Source organism: Anomalospiza imberbis, chromosome 1 (assembly GCF_031753505.1).
Source record: "Anomalospiza imberbis isolate Cuckoo-Finch-1a 21T00152 chromosome 1, ASM3175350v1, whole genome shotgun sequence".
NCBI lineage: Eukaryota > Metazoa > Chordata > Aves > Passeriformes > Viduidae > Anomalospiza > Anomalospiza imberbis.
The window spans coordinates 147,141,118-147,163,840 of NC_089681.1; the positions used below are offsets into that span (position 1 = coordinate 147,141,118).

Consider the following 22,723-nt stretch of genomic DNA (forward strand, 5'->3'; position numbering starts at 1 on the left):
TTGGAGACACTATTGGTAACAGAAGAGACACTTCAGAGACCCTCAAACTCGCTTTCATTAACCACTAATAAATAATAAGATCTATTATTTTATTATAAATATAATAAATATATTTATTTATTTATTTACTAACACGCTGGAATATTGTTATAGTGTGATATAGCTCCTTCTGGAAGGACTGGCAGGAGAAAAAAGGAGGGAAGTGAGAGTTTGGGTCTATCAAATATATTTTCACATGCTTTGATGTCCATAGTGTATGAGGAGGCAGACATGTAGAAAAACAGCATGCAAAGATGAATTTTAATTACATTACCATCAAAAAGGATCTGGTATAGACCAACAAACCAAGCAGACGAAAAAGATTTCATCTGCCAGTAAATTTACATTAGATCTAGAATAAAACAAAAAATCTGGGCTCTGTAAACTTTTTGATAACATAGGGGCAATGTGTTAATCATTAAAGGCACTCAACATTTTGGTTATTTGGTCCCATCAACACAAAACATGAAGACATGTGACACCAGATTATGATAAGCTCTGCACTTCTAAACTTTCCTGGCTAGAAGGAATAATTTTATTTTGCTTCTATGTCTTGTGTGAGAAAGAGAAAGAAAAGGGAAAAGGGAAAAAAGGAGACAGAACAAAACCATATGTCAAGTGACACCCAGGAAAGAGAATAAAGTGAATACTTTTCAAACAGTAAAGTTTTCCTCTGAAGAAAAAAACAACTGGATGCATTCAGTAGGGACTGAAAATTGACTTGAAACTCACCACCAGGTTTCCTAGCACCAGGACAAGCAAGAAAATGATGAGACATTTCCTTTTTCCAGCCACTTCCATGCATTCCCACATAGTTTCAATCCATTCTCCACATAATATTCGGAATATAATGAGGACTGAATGACTAAAATCTTTCATATGCCAGCGTAATTCGCCATGGGGGTTTATTCTTTTGGAATTTATGCAATAATCACTGCCCAAAATCTGCATTCCTACTACAGCAAAAATAAATATAGTGATTGCCAAAACCAGAGTGAGGTTACTCAGCGCACCAAATGAGTGTAGAATTATTTTCATAAGAGTATTTAAGGCTGGCCAGGACTTTGCCAATTTGAAGATCCTGAGCTGTAAATGAAACACAAGGGAAAAAAAAAAAAAAAAAGTTAAAGCAGCCCAGAGAGCACAGCACACAAGAAAGCCAGACCCCACATTTACCATGATGTCTTTACTGCAGTATTATCACTATTTTTCCCCCCAGGAAAGCCTTTTAATTGTTTTGATGAAATTAAAATCACTTCAATTAAAAGCTCGTCTTACTACTTACCAATAAAGAAAACAGATTTAACATATTCATCAGTAAAATCATATGAGGGTATTTCACTGTACAACACATGTACTTTTAATTTTTTTTTTTTTTTAATAAATAATTACCAGCCTGAAAGGTGACAGATTTGTTCCAAAGCTCGCTAGGCCAATCAAAACAACCAAGCTATCAAAAACATTCCACTTTTCCTGGAAGTAGTAGTAAGGATCTAGAGCAATGATTTTCAAGATCATTTCTCCAGTAAAAATCAGGGTGAAGACCTGGAAAGACAATAATGAAATGCAGAAAAGAAGTCACTGAAAAAGTCTGTCTCCTTATGGGAGTGTCCCAGTATAAATACAGGGTTATAACTCCATTTTCACTCTAACATAGACTTTACTTACCCTGTCACTTAGAGAAATCAGTTGTTGGTAATCTGGGTGCATGCCAGGGTACTCCATAGCCAGGAACAAGGTATTCAAGATAATGCAAACCATGATTAAGAGATCAACAAATGGATTCAAAATTACCAATTTCATCTTCTCTTTGACTGCTGTCCAGAATGGACAACAATTCCAAATTAGATACTTTCGAGGGAAATTTTTCCAAAATGTAGGACAGTTCAGTTTTGACTCTGTCAGACAAAGAGGGAAAGTGGCATATGAATAATCCTTTGTAGAATATCACAGAATGAAGAAGAAGACAATAATTTATTGAAAAGATTGAAAAGTCAATCTCACATGAGCAGAATGGCATCATGAAAAAAATTGTTTAGCTCATTCTGCACAAACTAATCACAGACTAATAAAGGTCAGGCAGAATTTTCCCTTGGTAATTGCAAGTTACATGAGATATGAGAATATTTATTTTACTGAAATTTACATTTGGCAGCATAATTTCCTCTAGTTGCTTTTAAAATAATGGTGTTAAAATATTACAATATTACAGCTATCTACATAATTTCCTCTAGTTGCTTTTAAAATAATGGTGTTTGTGACAGTTTGAACTCTCAGGTTGAGTTACACAATCACCACAGGAAAAAAAGGAAAGAATGACTTACTTGAATTATCTGTAAGAATTGTGGCTGCACTCATTAACCTCTGTCTTCGGACAGGATCATTGATAGCATCCATTGAGACCTCATAGGACAGCAGGATCTGCCTCTTTGGTTAGGAAGACAGCAGAAGATAATACAACAGGGGAACATGAAGATACAATAATTACAACACAAATATTACAACACTTACAACACAAAAATTATACCCTGTATGAGATAAATATGCTTTTTCAAATATACATTATAGTGAAGCTTTTACTTGCTGAGAAAAACATAAAACAAAAAAATATAAAAATATAAAAATATAAAAATATCAGGTGTTTGAAAGCAAAGGACATTTCATCAAAATCACTATAATATTTCAAGATTTTTTTTCTTTCTGAGGATATTTAATTAGTAGTTATAATTCCATTAAAAAAGAAGAATAGAAACATTAAGAGGGAGCAAGGGAAAAGAATCAATCTGTCTTTCCAGTGAATGATAAAAACAACATACAAAAACAACACTGACCATCAGTTTGAATAAACTATTGGCTATTTCACTATCAACTACTGATTATTAATAAATAGTCATGTGTTAATATGAAAAATAGTCACATAGTTAATACAAATTATTGGGATTTTTCTATTAAGCCTATCAAGATCTAGCTAATATTGAACTGCCTAAAACCAGGAATGGGACTTTTGTTTTCATTAGAACTACCAGATGACAAGGAACCTGAGAGACTGACCACATCACAATGCACTGCACTGTACTATTCCCTCTCAGCACAACTGGATTTGCATCATTTCCTTTTTTTGAGAAGGATAAATGAATAAAAATATATCATAATGTTACCTCAAACTTTTATGATATTATGATTTTTATCAACTTATTCTGTAAAACTGTTATTCAGGGAATGAAACTGATATCCTTGGCCTTAAAGGTTTAATAATAATTATTTCTCTTTGTCATTGATATTTTAATGAAAATCTAAGCAAAACTTAGCTGATAGAGCTGTCAGAGAACAGACCTATAAAATGAACTTATAGTGCAGTGCTAAAATGCTCATTTTCCCCTCTGTTTTGTTTTTTTTTTTCTGAATTCAAAAGGCTCCAAAGACTTTTATAATGGCCAGTGCAAGTCATGCTTCATTCCTTTCTCTAAGATTTGGTGTCCCAGAAAACAGAAACCCAGAATTATTTGTGTGCCAGCCTGACTAAAGTTCTCATCCTTCTTGTTGAAATTCAGAGGTGTTAAGGAACCTTCAGAGCTGTGATTTTTGGAAAGGACAAGGACATTTACCCACACTGAACTGGTTACCGCTGCTCATTGATCTTTAGCTGAAGGAAATAACTGGGCATGAGAAGTCCTCTGACAAACTGGGATTTAAAATGGGGATGTGCACTAGAGAAATAAAGTTTATAAACTCACTCTGTCCTACCAAAAATCTTCTACCCAAAATGCTTTTTTCTTTGACTTAGCACCTTTAGCCTCTTTTTATGATGAAAGTAGAGAGGACATTTTTGAGGAGTCTCAGTTGCAGCAGAGCTTGTATGACCAATAGTTGTCATAACACGAAATAAAGTGCCACGTTAGTTGCAGATTATTCTTATTTGACTAAAGGTAAAAATCTGCATTAGAGCAGCTCACACTGCTTGGATCATGCTTTAGGTTTTCCTAGAGATCTTCAGAAATGTGTCATTCCCTGGACAGAGAGATGACAAGGGACCCTGGAAAGGTCTGAAGATGTTACTTTTGAGATATAAAAATCCAGATTACATTTGGCATCCACCTGTGCAGACTTTGTAGCCTTGCAGAAGTAAGGTCTAGCAAATAATCCAAATTTATCTCCTGTCTCATACATCTCCTGCAACACAGCCACAGACTTAGAAGAATGAAGTTAAATAGGAATAATCAGCCACAAAAATGATTTTTATACTTACAGAAGATATGACACCTATTATGAAAAGACTTTTTTTTTCCTGAATTGGTATAATAAAACACTATCATGGGCTGTGGTACAGCACTTCCTTTAAGTGCAGCAGAACCAAACTAGGTCACAAAATTGAATTATATTCTTAACACAGCAGGGGAAACATTAATGACACTACAAGAAGCAAATGCTTTACTCAAGTACATGACAGGTGGCTGCCAAGTGGGTGATTTGGATTCCTTCAGCTCAAATACAGAATTTATTATAGCTAGGATTATGGAATTTAGAAGAAATCCTGACCATGATGACTGTCAGAATGAGAATTTCATCAATTTTAGCTAGGATTAAATGTCTGAGAAAGACTCCCCTTCAAGGATACTTTTCAAACAGATGGAAGTTGGAACGTTATTTCTCTTAGCTCTGCTATGGGAAAATTTTCATTTTCAGTGAGATGGGTGGAATAATTCTGATGTTCTCTCAGAAACAAAAGAGAATCTATCAGGGGATGAAACCAGTATAAGGGCATTAGAAGTTTTCTTTTTAGATGTTGTTGAAAATAACTAAGTAATATGGACAATTCCTGAGAATTATTTTGAAAGATTCAGCTCAAGATTAAAATATCTAAATATAGGTATCTAAATGAAGAAGTTGACAAAGAGCCAGAGAAAAATTAAAGTTGGGATGGTCTTCTAGAAGATACATTATTCTGTCAGTGGCAAAGGTACTGTGGAAAAAACATCTCAAAAATTAAGCAAAGAAAGAATAATGAGTCTTAATAGAAGTTTCTTAATGGACTTAAAAATGAGTGGTCAGCAGAGGAGCCAAAAATCACTGCTGTAAACAAGATGTGAAACAATATATGTGAGATTCAGACTAATGTTTTAGCTATCCCTCTTTAATTTATCCATGTGTGCAATGCACTTAAAATCCCAGTATACGGGATACAAATGTTTCTGGTAAGTTTGATTCACATAAATAAATGCTTCTGAGGCCATTTGAGATGGTCTATTGAGATATTTGGTAGTTGAGACATCCACAGTAGCAGACATGGCACATAACATCTGTGCCCTTCCATAGAGGAGGTGAAAGCCAAGTAAGACACTAGAAAAACTCTAATGTCACTATGTTATCAATTTGTGACCTGAAAAATTAAATCTCCACTTGACTCTAGGAGTTTTGAACCTAAAACACGTGTAGAAACCTTAAAAGCCCCAAAAATTCAAATCCTGGACACAATCTAGTTGCCTAAATGTAGGAATTTAGCAACATTTTGAGATGCTGTAAGGTTTATGATACCCACAAAGGGCTGGAAGATGTGCCACAGATATCAAAGATATCTAGAACATCCACCACATGCAAGAGCATCTAAACTGGCACCAGATGCTTAAAGTCAGCAAGTGAATCACACTCTTAAGATCAGAAATGAACTAAACTACTACTGAACTAAACTACTGAACTAAACTCTATCCTAAATATTTAGGTAAGAGAATGAGCTGTTGGTAGAAAAGAGTAATAATTAAAAAAAAAAAAAAAATAGTTAGGTCTTTGGGAAAACTCTAAAAACTTCAGAATTTTGTACATTTATTTCTGCAGTACAGAGATGCTGACAGATCTTACCACAGCTCTCAGAGAGAGCACAGGTCTATGATGTGCCATAATTTTACCATTGACAGCCACTTCCAACTTCCCCTTCAGGTGCAGGTAATGCTGGCTCCCTCTGGTCCCAAAATCTCATCCTTGAATTGTATCATATGCAAATCTAATGAATGCATTTTCTATTTCAAATACTTACAAGCTTCTTGTGGCAGCGATCAGGCTGCAAACGGAATATTTGCTCCTCATTTTCCTGGCCATCTGAAATTAAGTTTTGCCTTGACATAGGTTTTTCTTTATTACTCTCCTCTCCTTCTGAATTTTTCAAGTCAGCAACTGACATTTCAGGCCCAGCATGCAGGGCCTTACTGCTTTGTTCCACAGCCAACATCTGTAACAGGGAAAGCAAAACATCTGTCTGTTAATTCAAGAAGAATGGACTAGGATCATATACCTGTAATTATTATGCTATCTGAATTACTTGCACTGACAATTCCTAGGTTTCAAATGTTAAACTTCCACCAAAAGACAGGAGTACAAAATGCTATTCACAATTCTGAAAGACCAGGCAGGGTTACCTGTGAGCTACTCTAATTAAAGTCTGTCCTTGTCCCTTTAAATATTGTGTTTTGTGTCTGATTTACAAAGTATTATGGCTTATCCTTTCACTTTCCTTTTCTTGATTTGAAAAGGACCTTGAGTCCAAGACAGCAGAAAACTAAGGGCTCAAACTAAATGATAAAATGTTAAATTTTCCTAAATCCTGATCCTGTTCAAAGAAAAATAGAAAGAAGAAAAAAGAAAAACAGAAGGAAGAAAAGCCTAAGCAAAACCTGGCAAGGTGGAATGCCAGGCACAGAAACATTACAGAGCTGTCAACAATTGTAGGGGAGGAACTTGGTAAAAATGGTGATGCTTAACACTTTAATGATGAGATTTGATAGTTGCTAGAGAATATTTGTTTGTCTTCTTACAAGTCTGACTTTTCTGACTGCTAGCAGTAAATCAGAGATATCTTTTACTTAAGGTAGAAGATAAAATGTATGCACTTATGCTTCCTTCCTGCAGTAATATCAGGGATACCCAGAGAAAGGAATTTTTGGGCACAGCAATAATGATACTGTGCAAGAACAGGGCAAACTATGGAGTGCAGCACTCATGCAATACCATGAAAGTTACTTTCTTGCCAGAAAGCCATTCCTGTACAATGTCAGGTCTGCAAATCCTAAAACTTAGTAAGCTTTAACTTGGATTCATGATGGTTTTTTTGTATCACAGGAATGTTTATGTATTTAAATATATATATACATGCATATATGCATTTGTAAAGACATAAAGAGAAATGAAGTATCAGAAAGTATTGTAAGAAGCCCATGTTTATTTCAAAACATTATTTCCCTGATTCACAAACAGAAGAAAAGAAAAGGAACTACAGATTATATGTGATAATTTACAAACCTGTTCCTTCTCTATAATTTGTCTGGCATCCTGAAGCAGTTTTTCCTTTGCCTCTGTTTCAGCACGGGTAGCTCTGTTTTCCTCTTCATATGCCATAGTTACCACAGCCAAGATCAGATTGAAGAGATAAAATGAGCAGAAGAAGATGACTGCCATAAAAAAAAAGATGCAGGACACTCCAGATGTACGGATGGTCTATAAGGAAAAGGTAAAGGTGGTAATAAATTCTTAACAAACTAACATTTACAAAGCAATTTCAAAAAAACTTTAAACAATTTATTTTCCTACGCAATTCAAAAGGTTAATGTACTGCAGTGTTTTGAATGAACAACAGTAGGATCTGCTTCTGGTCTTAGCTATACATAAAAATGTCACATACTGCAGAAAAGAATTAACATTTCCCATTCTTAAAATTAAATCAAATATCTTCCAGCAAATCAAGCAAATGATCATCAGCATTTAAGCTTTGAGAAACAACCTCATCTGCAAAGACATAAACAGGTGACTGTGGAAGAAATTAATGAAACTCAGTAATAAAGATGAAAGCTAGGATTATCTACACAATCATGAAAGATATTTTAATTACAGAATCAGAGACAGCATTTAGACTGATCATCTTATTCTCGTATTTTTTTAAATGGTAGTAGAGGAGATGGTTCAAAATTAAGCTCCGAGACATTAAAAACTAAGAGTAACATGGCCTTCAAATGGCAAAAGACATTGCATCCATTTAAAAAAGTCCCAGATAATAAAGGCTGATGGAAAAAAGATTGAAAATGGAGCAATAGGTAAGAGAAGGTATGGAACAAGGCAGAGAGTATGGTTCCTGTCTGGCTAAGGCACTGTACAGACATAAGGGATCCAGGAAGTTCTCTACAGGTATTTTTACATCTTTTTTTTTTCAAAAAAATCACAGACTTGAGAAGTTACATTCAACACTCAGAATCAGAACATAAAGTCTCCAATTTTTTTAGTACCATGTTGTCAAAAATGAAAGTGTGTGTGTTGAACCCAAAGGTTTGATGAGGAGTCAGGACATAAAAAGAAGACAAACAGCAAATGTGACAAATCCTCACATTCCCTGCAGCAGCAGGGAGCTCCCTGGCTGGATCTGCTCCATATCCCAATCCTTGGGGGGTTACATACAAATATTTAACTCTTATTTTAGCTCTTAACCACTGACCCCACAGCAGGACTGCTCCCACCCAACATCACTTGCAGAAGGTGTTACAGCTCAGTCTCTTGACTCTACTTCTTGAATATTTACATTGATTTTAGAAGAAAATTGGTGTCAGTAATGTTAAAACCAATACAGACTTTTCTAGTGGACATAAAGCTCTGACTTGCACATCTAAAGTCATTCCAGCAGGTAAAAAAAGTACCCACTTGTCTGTAGAGCCGCTCCCAGTAGTCCTGGGTCATCAGACGGAACACAGAGAGGAAGGCCCAGCCAAAATGGTCAAAACTCGTATAACCAAAGTCAGGATTCTTCCCAATCTTCTCACAGGTGTAGTTTTCTGGACACTCCTTTCTAACCACAAAGGAAATGTTAAACAATACTTATGTGGAGATTCAATCGAATCTGAAAGCATCCAATACAGTGACAAAAAAAGGTTTGTTCAGTTTGTCTGAAAAGAGGTTTCATTATTCCTCAAAATATTCCTGCCAGAAGGGCTGATTCATATCTGACCATGCCAGAAAACCATTTGTCTAGTAAAGAAAACTAGACAGAAACCTTAGTTTGGGACTAGGCAAAAACTCTCACTAATGTAGGACATGTCCAAACAAATATAGAGAATGGGGAAAAATGGAAATATCTTTACTTTTAAATTATTCACCAAGATGAGGAGAGGAGAATTTAATTACATCTAAAAAGTCTTCAGTGATCTGTTCCCCTTCTCATTTATATCATTCTACCTAACCACTGTACTCTCAGAGGTTAGCAACAATGTACATATAAAATTGGCTGCATTCTTGTACTTCATTCTTTTTTTTCTGGTGTGAAATATGTGGTTTTTAATTTAATAACACACCCATTGATCAATTTCTTCCTCCTGAAAAATCATCACCATTCTTTTAGACCAAAAATAAAACCACAGTTCATCTGGAGTCAAAAATTAAGTACTGAAACTGCTTTGTTCACTTACTTGGGATCTGCACTGTACCCACACAGCAATATTTCAGAAGAGTCTTTCAATCTGTAGCAGAAATCTAATGAAAAAAAAAAATCAAAGAATCATAAAATCAGAATTTTTCAGTTTCTACAGCTTTCTGACAGTAAACCAAACATTACTGCACTTCATAAACACTCTGGTGGATCAAACCTCTGTGAAAGATCCTTTCCCAACAGAAGTGATTCTCAGCAGATCTCTCTCTGACAATTTAAAATAAATAGTAACAATTTGCTGCACAACTTACAATGTAAGGTTTTATGTGATCTTTGGTAAAAATAAGAATCCCTATGAGAAGTGGACAAAATCCACGAAATACTGAGTAAGTGAAGGAAAAAATCATTCCCTGTGCAGTACCCCTAAAATTAATATCCCTGTGCAATGCACAGATAAAGAAGAAAATACTTATAGAAAACTCAGTCCCTTCTATCCCACAGACTGCTGATCTTTCTCCAAATCCAAGATTCACTAATCTCATATTCAGTTGTCCCAGACTTCATACTACCACTTGTGCATATGGAAGGACAAACCTTCTTGGCAGAAATACATGCAACTATATATTAATATCCCTGTGAAAAATCAATACATACCTAGAAGGATACACAGATTACGTAAAGGGAGAATATAAAAACATTTACCTTTATCATTTGGTACATATATCTTGGGATCCTTACATAATGAGTCATTGTACAGAGTCACATTGAGGACACATTTGGATTTTAAATTGCCCATAAAAAGCTGGAGGCCTATTAGTGCAAACACACTCAAGCAAAATACAGTCAGGATCAGCACATCCAAGAGCTTCTTAACAGACTCAACAAGTGAATTTACAATGACTTTCAGACCTGGGAAAATAAGATCCAATAACATTGAAAGTGAGAAAAGGAATGCAGTGATGTGCCTATATGACAAGACACGACAGCTGCAAGTTTGTTAAAGACAAAGGAAAAGTATTGATGTGTGGCTTTTACACTAAAATTAAACACCTTCAATGCTTCATTAATGCTATCAATTCATCAAAAAATCAAAATATTTTTGCAATTACATGGGAAATGATACAGTTAATATAGTTATGACCATGAGATATATAGTAATTTATAGATTTTCACGTGCGTTTTTGCAGTTGGACTCTGAAACCATTCTTTGGTACCCTAATTAAAGACACAACTTACAAAAATATTGAATATCTGGATGGCATATGCAACACACTGTTGAAAGTATTAAACACAATCTAGACAGTGGCTGTGGTCAGTAAGGAAACAAATGAAAGTCTCTCAAATGGTGAAATCAGCATTCTGGGAAATAAACCAGACAAGGTTTAGCTAATGAGGTAGAACATGAAACCAGAAACATGGTGGTTCAGATATATTATGTTAGGAAAACATATTACCTACAGTGGGCTGCTCCAGGAAGACAAATTAAAGGGACAAAAGCACTGGGCTAAATAAAAATATACATCAGTCAGGGTGTATATACAGAATATAATATACAGAAGGGATAAAAAAAAATGCAGAATATAAATTTGTCTTTGTCAAAACCATTTGAAGGAAAGATGATTTAAAAAGTTGTGTTAGGGTGCTGCTGAGGGTGCAAAACAGTCACACCTTGGGGTCACAAAAAGTAACTAGAGAACTGAAAGACAAGAGCAGGAGTGGAATTAGAATTTGCATTCTGGTGAAGCAGAGAGAAAAATCAGTAAGATGTGCTGTTCCTTACCTGGTATTACTGAAATAGCTTTCAAAGTCCTCAGTACTCTGAAAGTTCGAAGAATTGAAACATTGCCAACACTATGAAATGCAGTAATGTACCTGCAAAATTAACCCACACTCAACTGAATGACAAAGATGGAGCTTCTCAAAGCATTTGCTTATGGAGCAGGCAGTAACGAATACACTGCAGAAAATAAACAGGTCAAATATGTCCTAAGATAAATGCCAAAAATTCGGAATCTAAGTCCAATTCTAGGCATGGATATAAAGTAAAGGGGCTTTGGAGCAGTGCCTCTGCAAAGAAATACAGTAAGCTCCTACTTAGAGCATGCTTTAACTTTGGAAGAGTTTACACATCAAAATGTCAAATAAATATAAAACTGCCAATGTCATAGCCATGCTCTTACACTGGGACTTCTCTCATGAAAGTACATGTTGCAGCTATCTCAAAACAAAATACACACTTCAGGAGAAGGAAGTTGAGCAACAGTAGATTTATAATGTGTTTATTCCGTACCACGTGGGTCTTTCTAACCTTTAACAGTCAGTGAGAACTTGAGTATTGCAACTTGCTTCAATTTTAACATTTCAACAATTAGAAAATTTCATCAAATCAGTATTTTAAAGCATTGCATAGTCTGTACAGACTTTAACAGGTTACCCCAAATTTTCTAAGACTTCTTTCATGTCAGAAAGGACATGAATTGTGACTCATCTCATGACAAGGGCATAACTGGTAAAAAAATTCCTTAAAAAGTGAAGTCTCAATAATAAAATCGGAGACAACAATGGTTGAAAAGGCAACCTCCCCCTCAAAGCATGACTTTGTCAGCAGCAGATCAGAGCACATTGGCTTTGCCTAGTCTGTAAGACTGAATAATTATTAAGTACCCTAAGCAATAATTACACTTGAGTTAGCAGTTGAAGTAATTTCTAAATAGTTTTTTGTTGTTGTTGTTGTACTATAAGACATGGAAAAAAACAGGTGGAGTTATTGTATTGTGAAGTTGAACACTAATTAATTAGGGATGCAGGTAGGGAAAAAGGACCATAAATTAAATTTTTCATGCAGCTCTTGCACTGTCTTGTGATAGTTGCAATTATCAGTAACTGCCTAGTGATAGATGCTGCTGATCAACAATATTCAAGCTCCTTAGCAGTTCATTATTGCCCATAAGAATAACTGTTCATCTACACATAGACGTGTGTGATGACACCTGTGTACATATAATCTATTATTTATAAATGAGGAAAAACCTACGTGTAATGTTGCAGACTGCTCCCTTCTTTTTTATTCTGCCACCTGACAACTTCATTTGGTGCCTTTAGCTCTCATTGTAGGAAGAAAAATATTATTTATTCTCTTTTTGTCTCTGTGCTGTACACTTCAGCTGTGTTCCTGCTCTGCAATTGTCTTTTCATGCGAGTTTTACTCTATTCAGTTTTTTTGGTATGTGGAATTACAGATATACATATTCACTGCATCTTCTTTAATTCTGACATCTTTTGACATGTGAGGAGCAAAACTACACAAAGTCCTGAATTAAATACAGGCTACACAGAGAAATAATGTGTGCTCTGCTTCTTTTGCTTCTCACCCACGATGTCTTCATTTTCTACCTCCCTCTCTGACCATGACTGAATGCTGGAGTGGTGCTTTTACAAAACTGTCTGTTTGAACTCCAACATCATCTTCCCAACAAGTGGAGGCTATTCCAGAGCCCGTGAATTTGTATGTAAAGCAAGGTGTGTTCTTCCTTGAGCATCATTTGACACTGGGATTTCAGCAGTTATTTACCACCAAGTCATTCAACACCCTGTGACCCATTTTGGACCCTTCTCAAATGAGTTTCATCTGATCCAGAGTACAGCTAAGACACCATAAAGAGGCAGGTTTGGTTTGGGATTGCATAATTGTTTATGCAATTACCTCTTGACAAAATTCAAATATAGACTAAATTGAGAACAATCACACAGTTCTACGATGAGTTTTTAATTTAGGTCTTAGTTTAAAGTCTGTTTTTCTCATTGCAGACATGCAAAATGTGATTCAAGCACAGCTTAGCAGAGAGGATGCCAACAACTGTAAGGAATTTCAGCAACAACAAACATTATTTTCTCAGTGTTTTTGTCCCCTGAGTGTAAAAGAAAAACTGAGTTTACTTACATTACAATAATAATAGAAAAATCCAAGCAGTTCCATGGATCTCGAAGAAAAGTAAATTCATTCCAAACAAATCCTCTTGCTACTACTTTAATCAATATTTCAGTAGTATATACAACAGTGAAAATATGTCTGAGGAGGAAAGTGTATATTAAAGTTACAGAAATAAAAATATCAATGAGACTCCTACACATTCGGGCACATTTCTATCTTTTCTCTGATTTAGTTTCTGCATGGAGATAAAGGTAGAAAATGTGAAGCAAAATGGGACAGGTTGCATTACTTTCAGAAGCATCGTGGGGACGTCTTCCTGAATTTTAGTAAATTTTTCATATAAATCTGCAAACACAAACATTCACATAAGCATATGATGCTATTTCTGGATGAAAGACAGCTCACATTTCCTTAGGAAAACATTTTCAAGACTTTGTTTATGTTCTAAAGGAGGCTGGAAAATTTCAAAGGCTCACCATTCTGGCAGAACAATAACAAAGATTTATTTCAGCCTGTAAAGTTTGCACATTTTATAGATTTATTCTGACAAATACACGATAACTGAAATAAATCCTACAGAAAATTAAGTTATCACTATGCTTACCCCAAAATAAAAGGAATTAAAATTATAGAACTTCTGAGGCTCCAGGCACATTTTCCAGATTTAATTCTGGAATATGAACTCAAGTTACAGTGGATACAGTGCACAAGTACAAAAGGAAGCAAGACATTACAAATAAATGGCTTCCTAATGGGAACAACTGACTTAGGAGAGTCACCAGGAATCAGAGGAAGGCACAGAATGAAGATTTATTCATTTATAGCTTTTGCATGAGACAACTACAACAGACATTCAGGTTATTGCTGTAGAATGAGAGATATTAAGTTAAAATCCTGCTGCACAGTCTCTCAGAAAGACTTAATCCTCAAAAAGAAAAATGGGCCAACCTCCTATGTTACATGAGATGGCAAAATTAGGCAAGACAGAAAAAAGGGCATATGGTGAGAGCCTCTAAGAAAAGGCACTGAATCTCCACAAAAAACAGGGTGATATAATCACAATCCTCAGCCTTCCTCAGGGGTCTGTCTAGCTGAGAATTTTCAAGCCCCAGAACCAGACCATCGCATTATTGAAAACTTTCAGTCCTGCATGTTAGTATCCTTGGGAAAATAGTGAGCACGTGGCCACTGAGGTACTTACTCAGTCCAGTAGGCTTCTACAAGAAGGTGAGGAATAGTCATAGCCATGCAATTGAGTAACACAGTACATGTAATAATGCCAAGAAAAACTGTGCATAGTAAGTCAAGGAAAAAAACCTCTATATTATACAAAATGAAGCGCATGCAAGTTGCCGATTTCCACACACAAAAGCCACGCAAGCATTCAAATAATTTTTCATTTGAATGTGCTCAGAACTTTTCATGGGTTTTCCAAGGAAACTTCTAACAGAATCACAAAATATCCTGAGTTAGAAGGGACCCACAAGGATCACCAAAATCCAATTGCTATCCTTGCACAGGACCATCCCAAGAATTCCCCCATCAAGATCAAACCTTCTCAGCTGGGTAAAATTCATGTTTTAAATATAAAAATGAATTATCAGCATGTGAAGATGCTTTTGGAAGTTAGGACACAAGTGGGACATAAATGTTTGACATGTTCAGACATGCTCACCTAAAAAGACCTATTTCCACTAATTAATAATTCCAAATAAAGCAGAAAAAGCAGAAACAGAGAAACAGAAAATGGCACAGAATATTTTAAGATTCACATCAGGGAAACCAATGAAAGGATATGAATGGATGAGAATTTTAATTGCTATTTTTCTGACAGGATTAAAGGGACCAAATATAAACAAGGCAGGTGTGGCAGTAAACCGGAAAATAGTCCTCCTTTTATTTAACACCATAAAAGTCTATAAAAAAAATGGATTCATAGGGCATGAAACATTTGAATGAATTTAAAATGTCTGCAAAAATACATGTTCAGTTTTTCAAGTCTGCATCTAGAGCTATATCTAACTGCAGTTAGGAGTACAGCTTTCCTTTATTCTTATTTGGAGCTGTGACCTGATTATACACATTTTGAAGGAAAAACAGCAGCTCTGTTGAAGTTCATTATTGCCTGAAAGGAAGAAGCCATAATGAGAATGAATATGAAGAGCAAGTAATCATATTCATTTGGTCAAAGTAATTAAATTACTACTCTGGGACTGTAACAATGGTCTTAATATTTTACTCTTAGACATCGTTCCAGGCTATAAGAGATTATTTACAAGATGCAGATTGCATAGCACTGCCAAAATCCTGGACAGTCAAAGCAAATTTTTAATTTTGAAATATATCTATATTGTCACATAACACGGTAAATTCCCTCTAAGCTACCTTAAGGTCCATGCAGCTCAACACTTTTGCCATACAGTAAAACTGAAATCACTTGAATGAAAAACAGAGTTTCCTAACTTTAATATAAATTCCTTCAACTCAATCAACCTTAGTTCTTCTTCATCAATAGTATCACTTGGATGACTTTGAGAAAAAACTATCTGGAAGATCAAAGTCTAAAGCATGTTCTCTGATAAAATTATTACACTCCAATACCTTGTTGGCATACATTAAAACAGCAGCTAGGACTGGATGGAACCTTCTGCTCTTCAGATCAACTCTTCCTTGACAGTAGTAATAATTTAATAAAAGTATTTCATTTAGAAGGGATTCCTAGACTATCTACTTTTTACACTGTTATAGTCAGCATCACCAACCACTTTGGAATAGCATGAAGTATGTACAATATAAATATGGAACAATAAAAAAAGCCAGTGAGACAAAAAGTTACAGAAAATTAATTTAAGACAAAGAAAATACATAGAGCTAGTATTACTAATTAAAAAGGTGGGAAAATATTCTGATACAGTAACCCAGATTTTTTATGCCTTCATCAGATTTTGCTACACAAAGTAATGGAAATATCTCAAATGTGCCTCCCTTAATTTGTATAGTATTTGTAATTCAGTGAAAGCATCTGCAATTCCAGTGTGACTGACTGTTGGACAGGCACTGTTTGTACAACAGGGAGCTCAGCCCCACAGGCATCAGAGAAGCTGCTCTGGAAAACAAAGCATCACTAATCCCAGAATATATTTACTATTAAAGTGCACCAATCACATATCATGTTTTCACAATTAATTTTGATTCTTGACTGGAACTTAAAATACCTCTTCATTCCATAATGCAGAACATACCTTAGAACTCCCCCCTAAAAGTTGGCAGTAATGTTCAAAGCTCTGTCTACAGAGCAATCAAACCCCGGCACCTCCTGAATAGAGCTTTTACTATCCCTTAAGAGCTCAGCAGGCAAAAATTAAAAAAAAAAAAAAGGTTTGGGAAGTTTTAACCTTGTGATCACTGTAGTATGGATCAAAATCCTCCAGGGGTTCCCCAACCAGCTCTGCAGGAATGTCCCCATACAGAGATGGCAATGTTTTGCAGATTTTCAGGTCAAGCTGAGGAGTAAGTTTATCTTCTTCAACTCCTTGTTCCTTATTCTTCTCTTCAACTTTGACTTGCTCCTTTTTTTTGTTGGCAATCCTTTCCTCAATTGCTGCCAAGGACTCGGGGGTGAATCGTCGAAATCTGTTAGCTTCTGATGGCCAAAACAAGGGATCCATTTTTCCTTCTGAGTGCTTGTCTCCAGTACTAGAGGTAACTTAAGAAAGAAAGCTCTTGAGAGTTACAGAATACCAGAAATAACACACAGCTTTAATATCTATTAGATAAATGATTATTTACTTCTCTGAAACTGTGTCAAAATAGAATAAAATAGAGTAGAATATGAATAGACTATTTCAATTGAAAAGAATCTACAATGACCATCCAACCCAACTGCCTGACCACTTCAGGGCTGACCATTGCAACACTGACAAGTGCTTAACTCTTAAACACTGACAAGGCTGGGGCATCAAGCATCCACCTAGGAAACCCGTTCCAGTGTTTGACCACCCTTTTGGCAAAGAAACGCTTCTTCATGTCCCATGTAAAAACCCTGCAGGGTGGCTTTGGACCATTCCCACATGTCCTATCACTGGATCCCAGGGAGAAGAGCTCAGCACCTACTTCTCCACTTCCCCTCCTCAGGAAGCTGTAGATGAGGTCACTGACAGCGATGAGGTCACCCCTCAGCCTCCTCTTCCCCAAAGCAGACAAGCCCAAAGCCCTCAGCAGCTCCTCACAGGGCATTCCTTGCAGCCCTTTCACCAGCTTTGGTGCCCTCCTCTGGACACGCTCAAGGACCTTCTCATCCTTCCTAAATTGCAGGGCCCAGAACTGCCCACAGTGCTCCCGATGAGGACACACCAACGCTGGACACAGCAGGACAATCACTTCTTCTGGTCCTGCTGTGTTTGAGGCACCCAGGATATAAGGCAAATCAGGATATATATGAGGCACCCAGGATATAAGGCATAGCCAACTAGAAGTACATTGATTTAGAAGAATGAGTAATGAAAAACAGAGCCAATGAAGATCAACTACTTCATCTGGATCTACCCTGTGTGATTCAGGTTACAGAAGAGATACTTCTTTCCTTTGCCTTTCCAGCTCGGAAGCGTCAAAATCACACCTCTGTCAAAACTCTGACAATCATCTAATTGTTCCTCACTGTAGATTAAAGTATCAGCAGCCTTGCACCTCAGCTACTGCTCCTCTGTACTTCCTGAAAACAGAATTTAGCTCCACATGTCCCACCTCTAAGGCTCATTAGATCCATCCCCTGCACAGAGCAAGGCCAACACCAAATTCAGCTCAAAGCTTTGTCCAATTGCATTTTCAATGATTCTGCTTGAGACTTAAATCCCTGACAAAGGGGAAGGGTGACAAGGCAAAGCACTGTGAGTATTCAGTTACTAATGCCCGAATTTACCACACTACTGCAGATGACAGCAATTTATATGACACCAGTTCTCACCCACAGAAGATGAAGAACATTTTGACCCATTACAAGATGATTTGTCCTTTGTGATTCACGTCAAAACCAATTACTTCCATTTAATAAACAATTTTGGTCGTTGTCCAGTCTTTAAAACACTCTGCATTTTTGATTGCTGAGGTCCAGCTGTGCTGCTACTTCTTGTGAGCTCACACGTGGACCATGTTAGAGAATCAATACTCTCTTGCAATTACAGCCCTCATCTTTAGAGGCAGATATATTTATTTTAAAAGAATATGCAAGCAAGAATGATTCTGCAGTGATTTTGTTGGGGTTTATGGGACTTGGGAGAGGTTTTTTTTCTCCACTGGGACTTTCCAAGCATGTTCAGATCTGATCAGGAACCGCAACTCAGAGATCAGAATTTACCATGGTAACAAAATGGAAGTATATAACCAAAGAACTGTTACTTTGGCCAAACCACACAGACCCATTTCCAATCGAAAGCTCAAAAGATAAATTGAAAATCAAGACGTTCTTTTTTTTTTTTTAATTTTTAATAATTCTAAGAAGACCAATTTTATCTTCAAAGCAGTTTTAAGGACAACAGAGAAACTCAGCTTTTAGGGAACTACGTCAACTGAAATAAATGAAGCAAAGAAAATGGTTTTAGCAAATGCAAACATCATTTTTGTATTAAGGATTTCAGAGCTGAATTTAAAAAAAAAAAATAACAATGAGACAGAAGTATTGATCAAGAGCAAAAAAAATGCAACACATTCCCTTCAGCAACTGTGACCAGAAGTCATAATTGGACAAACTTTCATGGACATTCATGAGAGGATTTCTTCAGCAGACCTGTACCAGAAACACACTGTGCTTACATGGAACAACAGACTTCTTGGACTTGGATCAGCTGCCAAGAGCTTATAGATTGTGACTTGTGGAAGCTAAGAAGATGTGACTGAAAAATCCTTCAAATACAAAGGACTAAACTTATATTAAAAAGACAGAGTGACTGTTGCCCTGTTCTTTTAAAAGAACTTCAAAACTTTTAAAAGAACAGGGCAGCAAGTGACTACTTGGAATTCCTGAAGCTCAGCTAAACTCAGCCACCTCACCATATTCTGCTGAATTAGTTGAATTTTTAAGGCAAGACACTGAGGTAAAGTGTTACTCTGAGAAATAATTTCAATTTTTGCGTGGGACACAAAACCTTCCCCGGTAACTGATTCTGGGAGGGAAGATACAGAACAAGTTTTCTTGGTAGTAGGCTAAGCGCAAGATTTATTCTAGAAACTGAGAGAAGAAACTTGGGTGTGTGACTACAAATTAGTGCAAAGAAATTGAAGCGATGTCAATATGCTGCTGAGGCAGATGCAAGACTACAGTTCAGATCTGTTGATTTCCAGTATAGCAAATGAAAGAAATTTGCATTTAAATTAAATTAAGGGTTGGAAATCCTACAAAAGGTTTTGATATCTCTGGTCCTGTAGTAAAGACCAGTCCATCAGTAACAGATACAAATGCGCTGGTACCTTCAGTTACTAAAGTACCACTTTCTACAGGATCTGGGATGCATTAACACACAGGATCAGGGATGCATTAGCTCATTTTTCTTTTTAATTAAAGTGGAAATGACTTGGTTTTCTCATCTTGAGAGGAATTGCATTCAGTGTACAAAGCTAGACATTGTTTGAGGTTAGTCTAGCTGGCTTAAGGGTGCTGCGAAAATGACACAGAATGTTTTTATGTCTAAACCCAAGGAATTCCAGGTATACTGATGAAATTTACTGAACAAATGACCTGCAAGCTACTAGAAAGGGATGAACAAAGAGTCATAAAGTGAAACAGATCTTGGGCAATACTAAAGTACAATTTGCTACTAAAATTTCTTAAGATAAAGATTTTTTCTAGAATAGCAAAGCAATGCCAAAAAATGAGTCTCTTAATACAATGTTTCAGAGATATGAATTACAAAATGCTTGCTGGGCTACTGACTAATTACTAGAGATGATAACTAACAAATTTAGACTTTTAGATTAAAAAGCAAAATACAAATCCAAGCCTTATGTACAACTCCTTGATTTGACTCCACTGGTATGAATTTCAGATTTCTTTTCAGCTCCCTAAAAGCAAAGAGCTCCTTTTAAATGCAGCAAGATGACAGCCATCAAACTATTGACCATAAGAAATCAACAATCCACAAAAGTAGAATTGAAACTGATAAAACTGCTCAGGAAAATACTATAAAAGTCAGTAAGGAGCATTTATAAGATGTTTCTCAGAATAGGAAAACTAGTAGGAAGGTAAACATAAAAATGTCCTTATTTGTGTTTCAGTCTAGTGTTAGCATGGATTATAACCAATTCTGAGTGCCAAATTACTCATATCAACTCCCTTGTCAAGGGCCATCAACTGAATATTTCCTGTGAGCACCTGGATCTGGAAAAAAATAAAGAGTAAACCAACTGTAGTTTGGTTTTAGTGTGCATTTAGTATAGTCTTTCACATGGGAATAAAGAATAAAGATGTGTTCACCTCTTCACCTGAAATAAGAAAAAAAAAAAAGAGAAAGCAGCTCACAGCAACGCCTTATGAAACTGGACAGGAATCCCATGTTTTCTGTTCTGTACCTTGCCAAAAGCTTCTGCTATCACCTACTCAGTTTCAATAAGCAAAAAAAAAATTTCTGTTTCTGATCACCATTTTCTTCTATTTATCTGCCATTGATGGTGAGCAGATCTAACAGATTTTAGTCCTTAGTAAAATCCAACTTGGACATTTTAGAGGACTACTGCTGTTTCTAAAATGCAAGGCCATTTCCTCCACGCTGCACTTTGTCCCCCATTCTCCACTTCTCACTCGTAGCTCCATCTCAAGGAAAAGTTTGTGTTTGGATGAGTTGGAAAAATATCTACAAGTGCTGGTTTTTGGCGTTTTTTTTCCTACCAGTGCTGTTTCTCGGGGGTTTTTTGGGGGGAGTTGTTTTGGTTTGGTTTTTTTTGTGTTGTTTGGTTTGATTTTTCAACACGTGTAATAGATAAATTATTCACAATATTAATATAATATAATAATATAATATAATATAATATAATATAATATAATATAATATAATATAATATAATAATATAATATAATATAATTAATATAATATAATATATAATATAGTATAATAATATAATATAATTAATATATATAAATACTCACTCATTACTTCCCAATTCAGAAATCTATGCAATGGGCTAGACTGTGCATTACTTAAACACCCTGAAAAAAAAATCACTCACCAGTATTTTTGTGAGAAAAACATTCCAGAGTTGTGTAGGTAAAGAAATTTTAGTATGTCAAGTTCAGTGTAACTAAGATAGTTTGCTTAATAGTAAAGCAAATTTGATGAATACTCTGCATGAGTTGATATAACAAAACAAAGCAGCCAATAATTAATATAATAATAATAATTAATATGACAATATAATGATAATAATTAATATTACAATAATTAATAGTGATTAATATGACAAATACATCAATGTTCAGCAAAATGTTTCACTGACACAGGTAAATTATAGGAAGAGCTACATGTTTACAGCAGTGTAGTGGTTTTACATTAATGACAGATTTTCTTACATAGATGGTCCCTGTACCTAAAATAAAACCACATCTAATATTTGGAAAGATATTTTATTTATATACAGACACACACACTTGTATACATATATCCCCAAATATTTTGATCAAATAGACACAGAATTAAATTAAGATAATCAGCAATTGAGTTTTCTCTAGTATACAAATATTTAGCAAAAACAAAATACTTACAATATCCCCTTCAAATTAGAAAAGACTTCACACAGATTTCTGAAGGTAATGTTGGCTGGCTGCTATGTCCAAGGAGACAGAAAGTCTTGGTTTTCTCACCTTCACCTTTCCATTCCCAACAACAACATTTCTCCTGAGCCAGCTCCCATGCAGAAAGTTTTCTTTGTAGTGGGATGCCTGTGGGAGGGATGGAGGGAGGAGCTTGGTTGCATTTCTGAAAACAGCAAATGAAATTTTGTGCTCTCACTGACAACACTGTAAGAAAGGGAAAAGTGCTTGGGTGATACTTTTGAAGAATAATCACCTAAATATGAATTATTTTCTTTCTGCTGAAATCATAGCTACATTTATTAAAAGCAAAGATGGATTTTTGATCAAATGGAAATATATGTGAAAAATTGTAAGAAAACAAAAGGTTTCCTATTTCACATTTCATTCCAAACTTTTAACCATGCAGACATGCATTAAATATTGGCACAAAATTTGCCTTTCATTATAAGCTTTTGGTTAGAAATTAGAGTATATATTACTATTTTTCATTTGTTAAGTTCTGCTTTTTATTATTCCTAGGTTCTGACGTATGTTCATTATATCTTACACAGACAAAATCTGA

The 22,723-nt window shown here is 35.7% G+C and overlaps 1 protein-coding gene across 1 annotated transcript in view; it reads right to left on the minus strand.

The window, feature by feature from the left end:
• The window catches only part of LOC137463967 (sodium channel protein type 5 subunit alpha-like), a 39,739-nt gene that overhangs the window by 15,618 nt on the left and 1,398 nt on the right, over window positions 1-22,723 (minus strand). Inside the window, exons 4-18 of the mRNA XM_068175312.1 lie at window positions 22,100-22,287; window positions 16,760-17,060; window positions 15,173-15,280; window positions 14,566-14,666; window positions 13,374-13,502; window positions 11,214-11,305; window positions 10,100-10,342; window positions 9,474-9,537; window positions 8,713-8,857; window positions 7,327-7,521; window positions 6,068-6,259; window positions 2,364-2,466; window positions 1,708-1,937; window positions 1,432-1,584; window positions 772-1,125 (exon numbers count right to left, since the gene is read on the minus strand). Of these exons, the coding sequence (XP_068031413.1) occupies window positions 772-1,125; window positions 1,432-1,584; window positions 1,708-1,937; window positions 2,364-2,466; window positions 6,068-6,259; window positions 7,327-7,521; window positions 8,713-8,857; window positions 9,474-9,537; window positions 10,100-10,342; window positions 11,214-11,305; window positions 13,374-13,502; window positions 14,566-14,666; window positions 15,173-15,280; window positions 16,760-17,032 (2,382 nt within the window). The 5' untranslated portion in view covers window positions 17,033-17,060; window positions 22,100-22,287. The remainder of the gene's footprint in view (window positions 1-771; window positions 1,126-1,431; window positions 1,585-1,707; window positions 1,938-2,363; window positions 2,467-6,067; window positions 6,260-7,326; window positions 7,522-8,712; window positions 8,858-9,473; window positions 9,538-10,099; window positions 10,343-11,213; window positions 11,306-13,373; window positions 13,503-14,565; window positions 14,667-15,172; window positions 15,281-16,759; window positions 17,061-22,099; window positions 22,288-22,723) is intronic.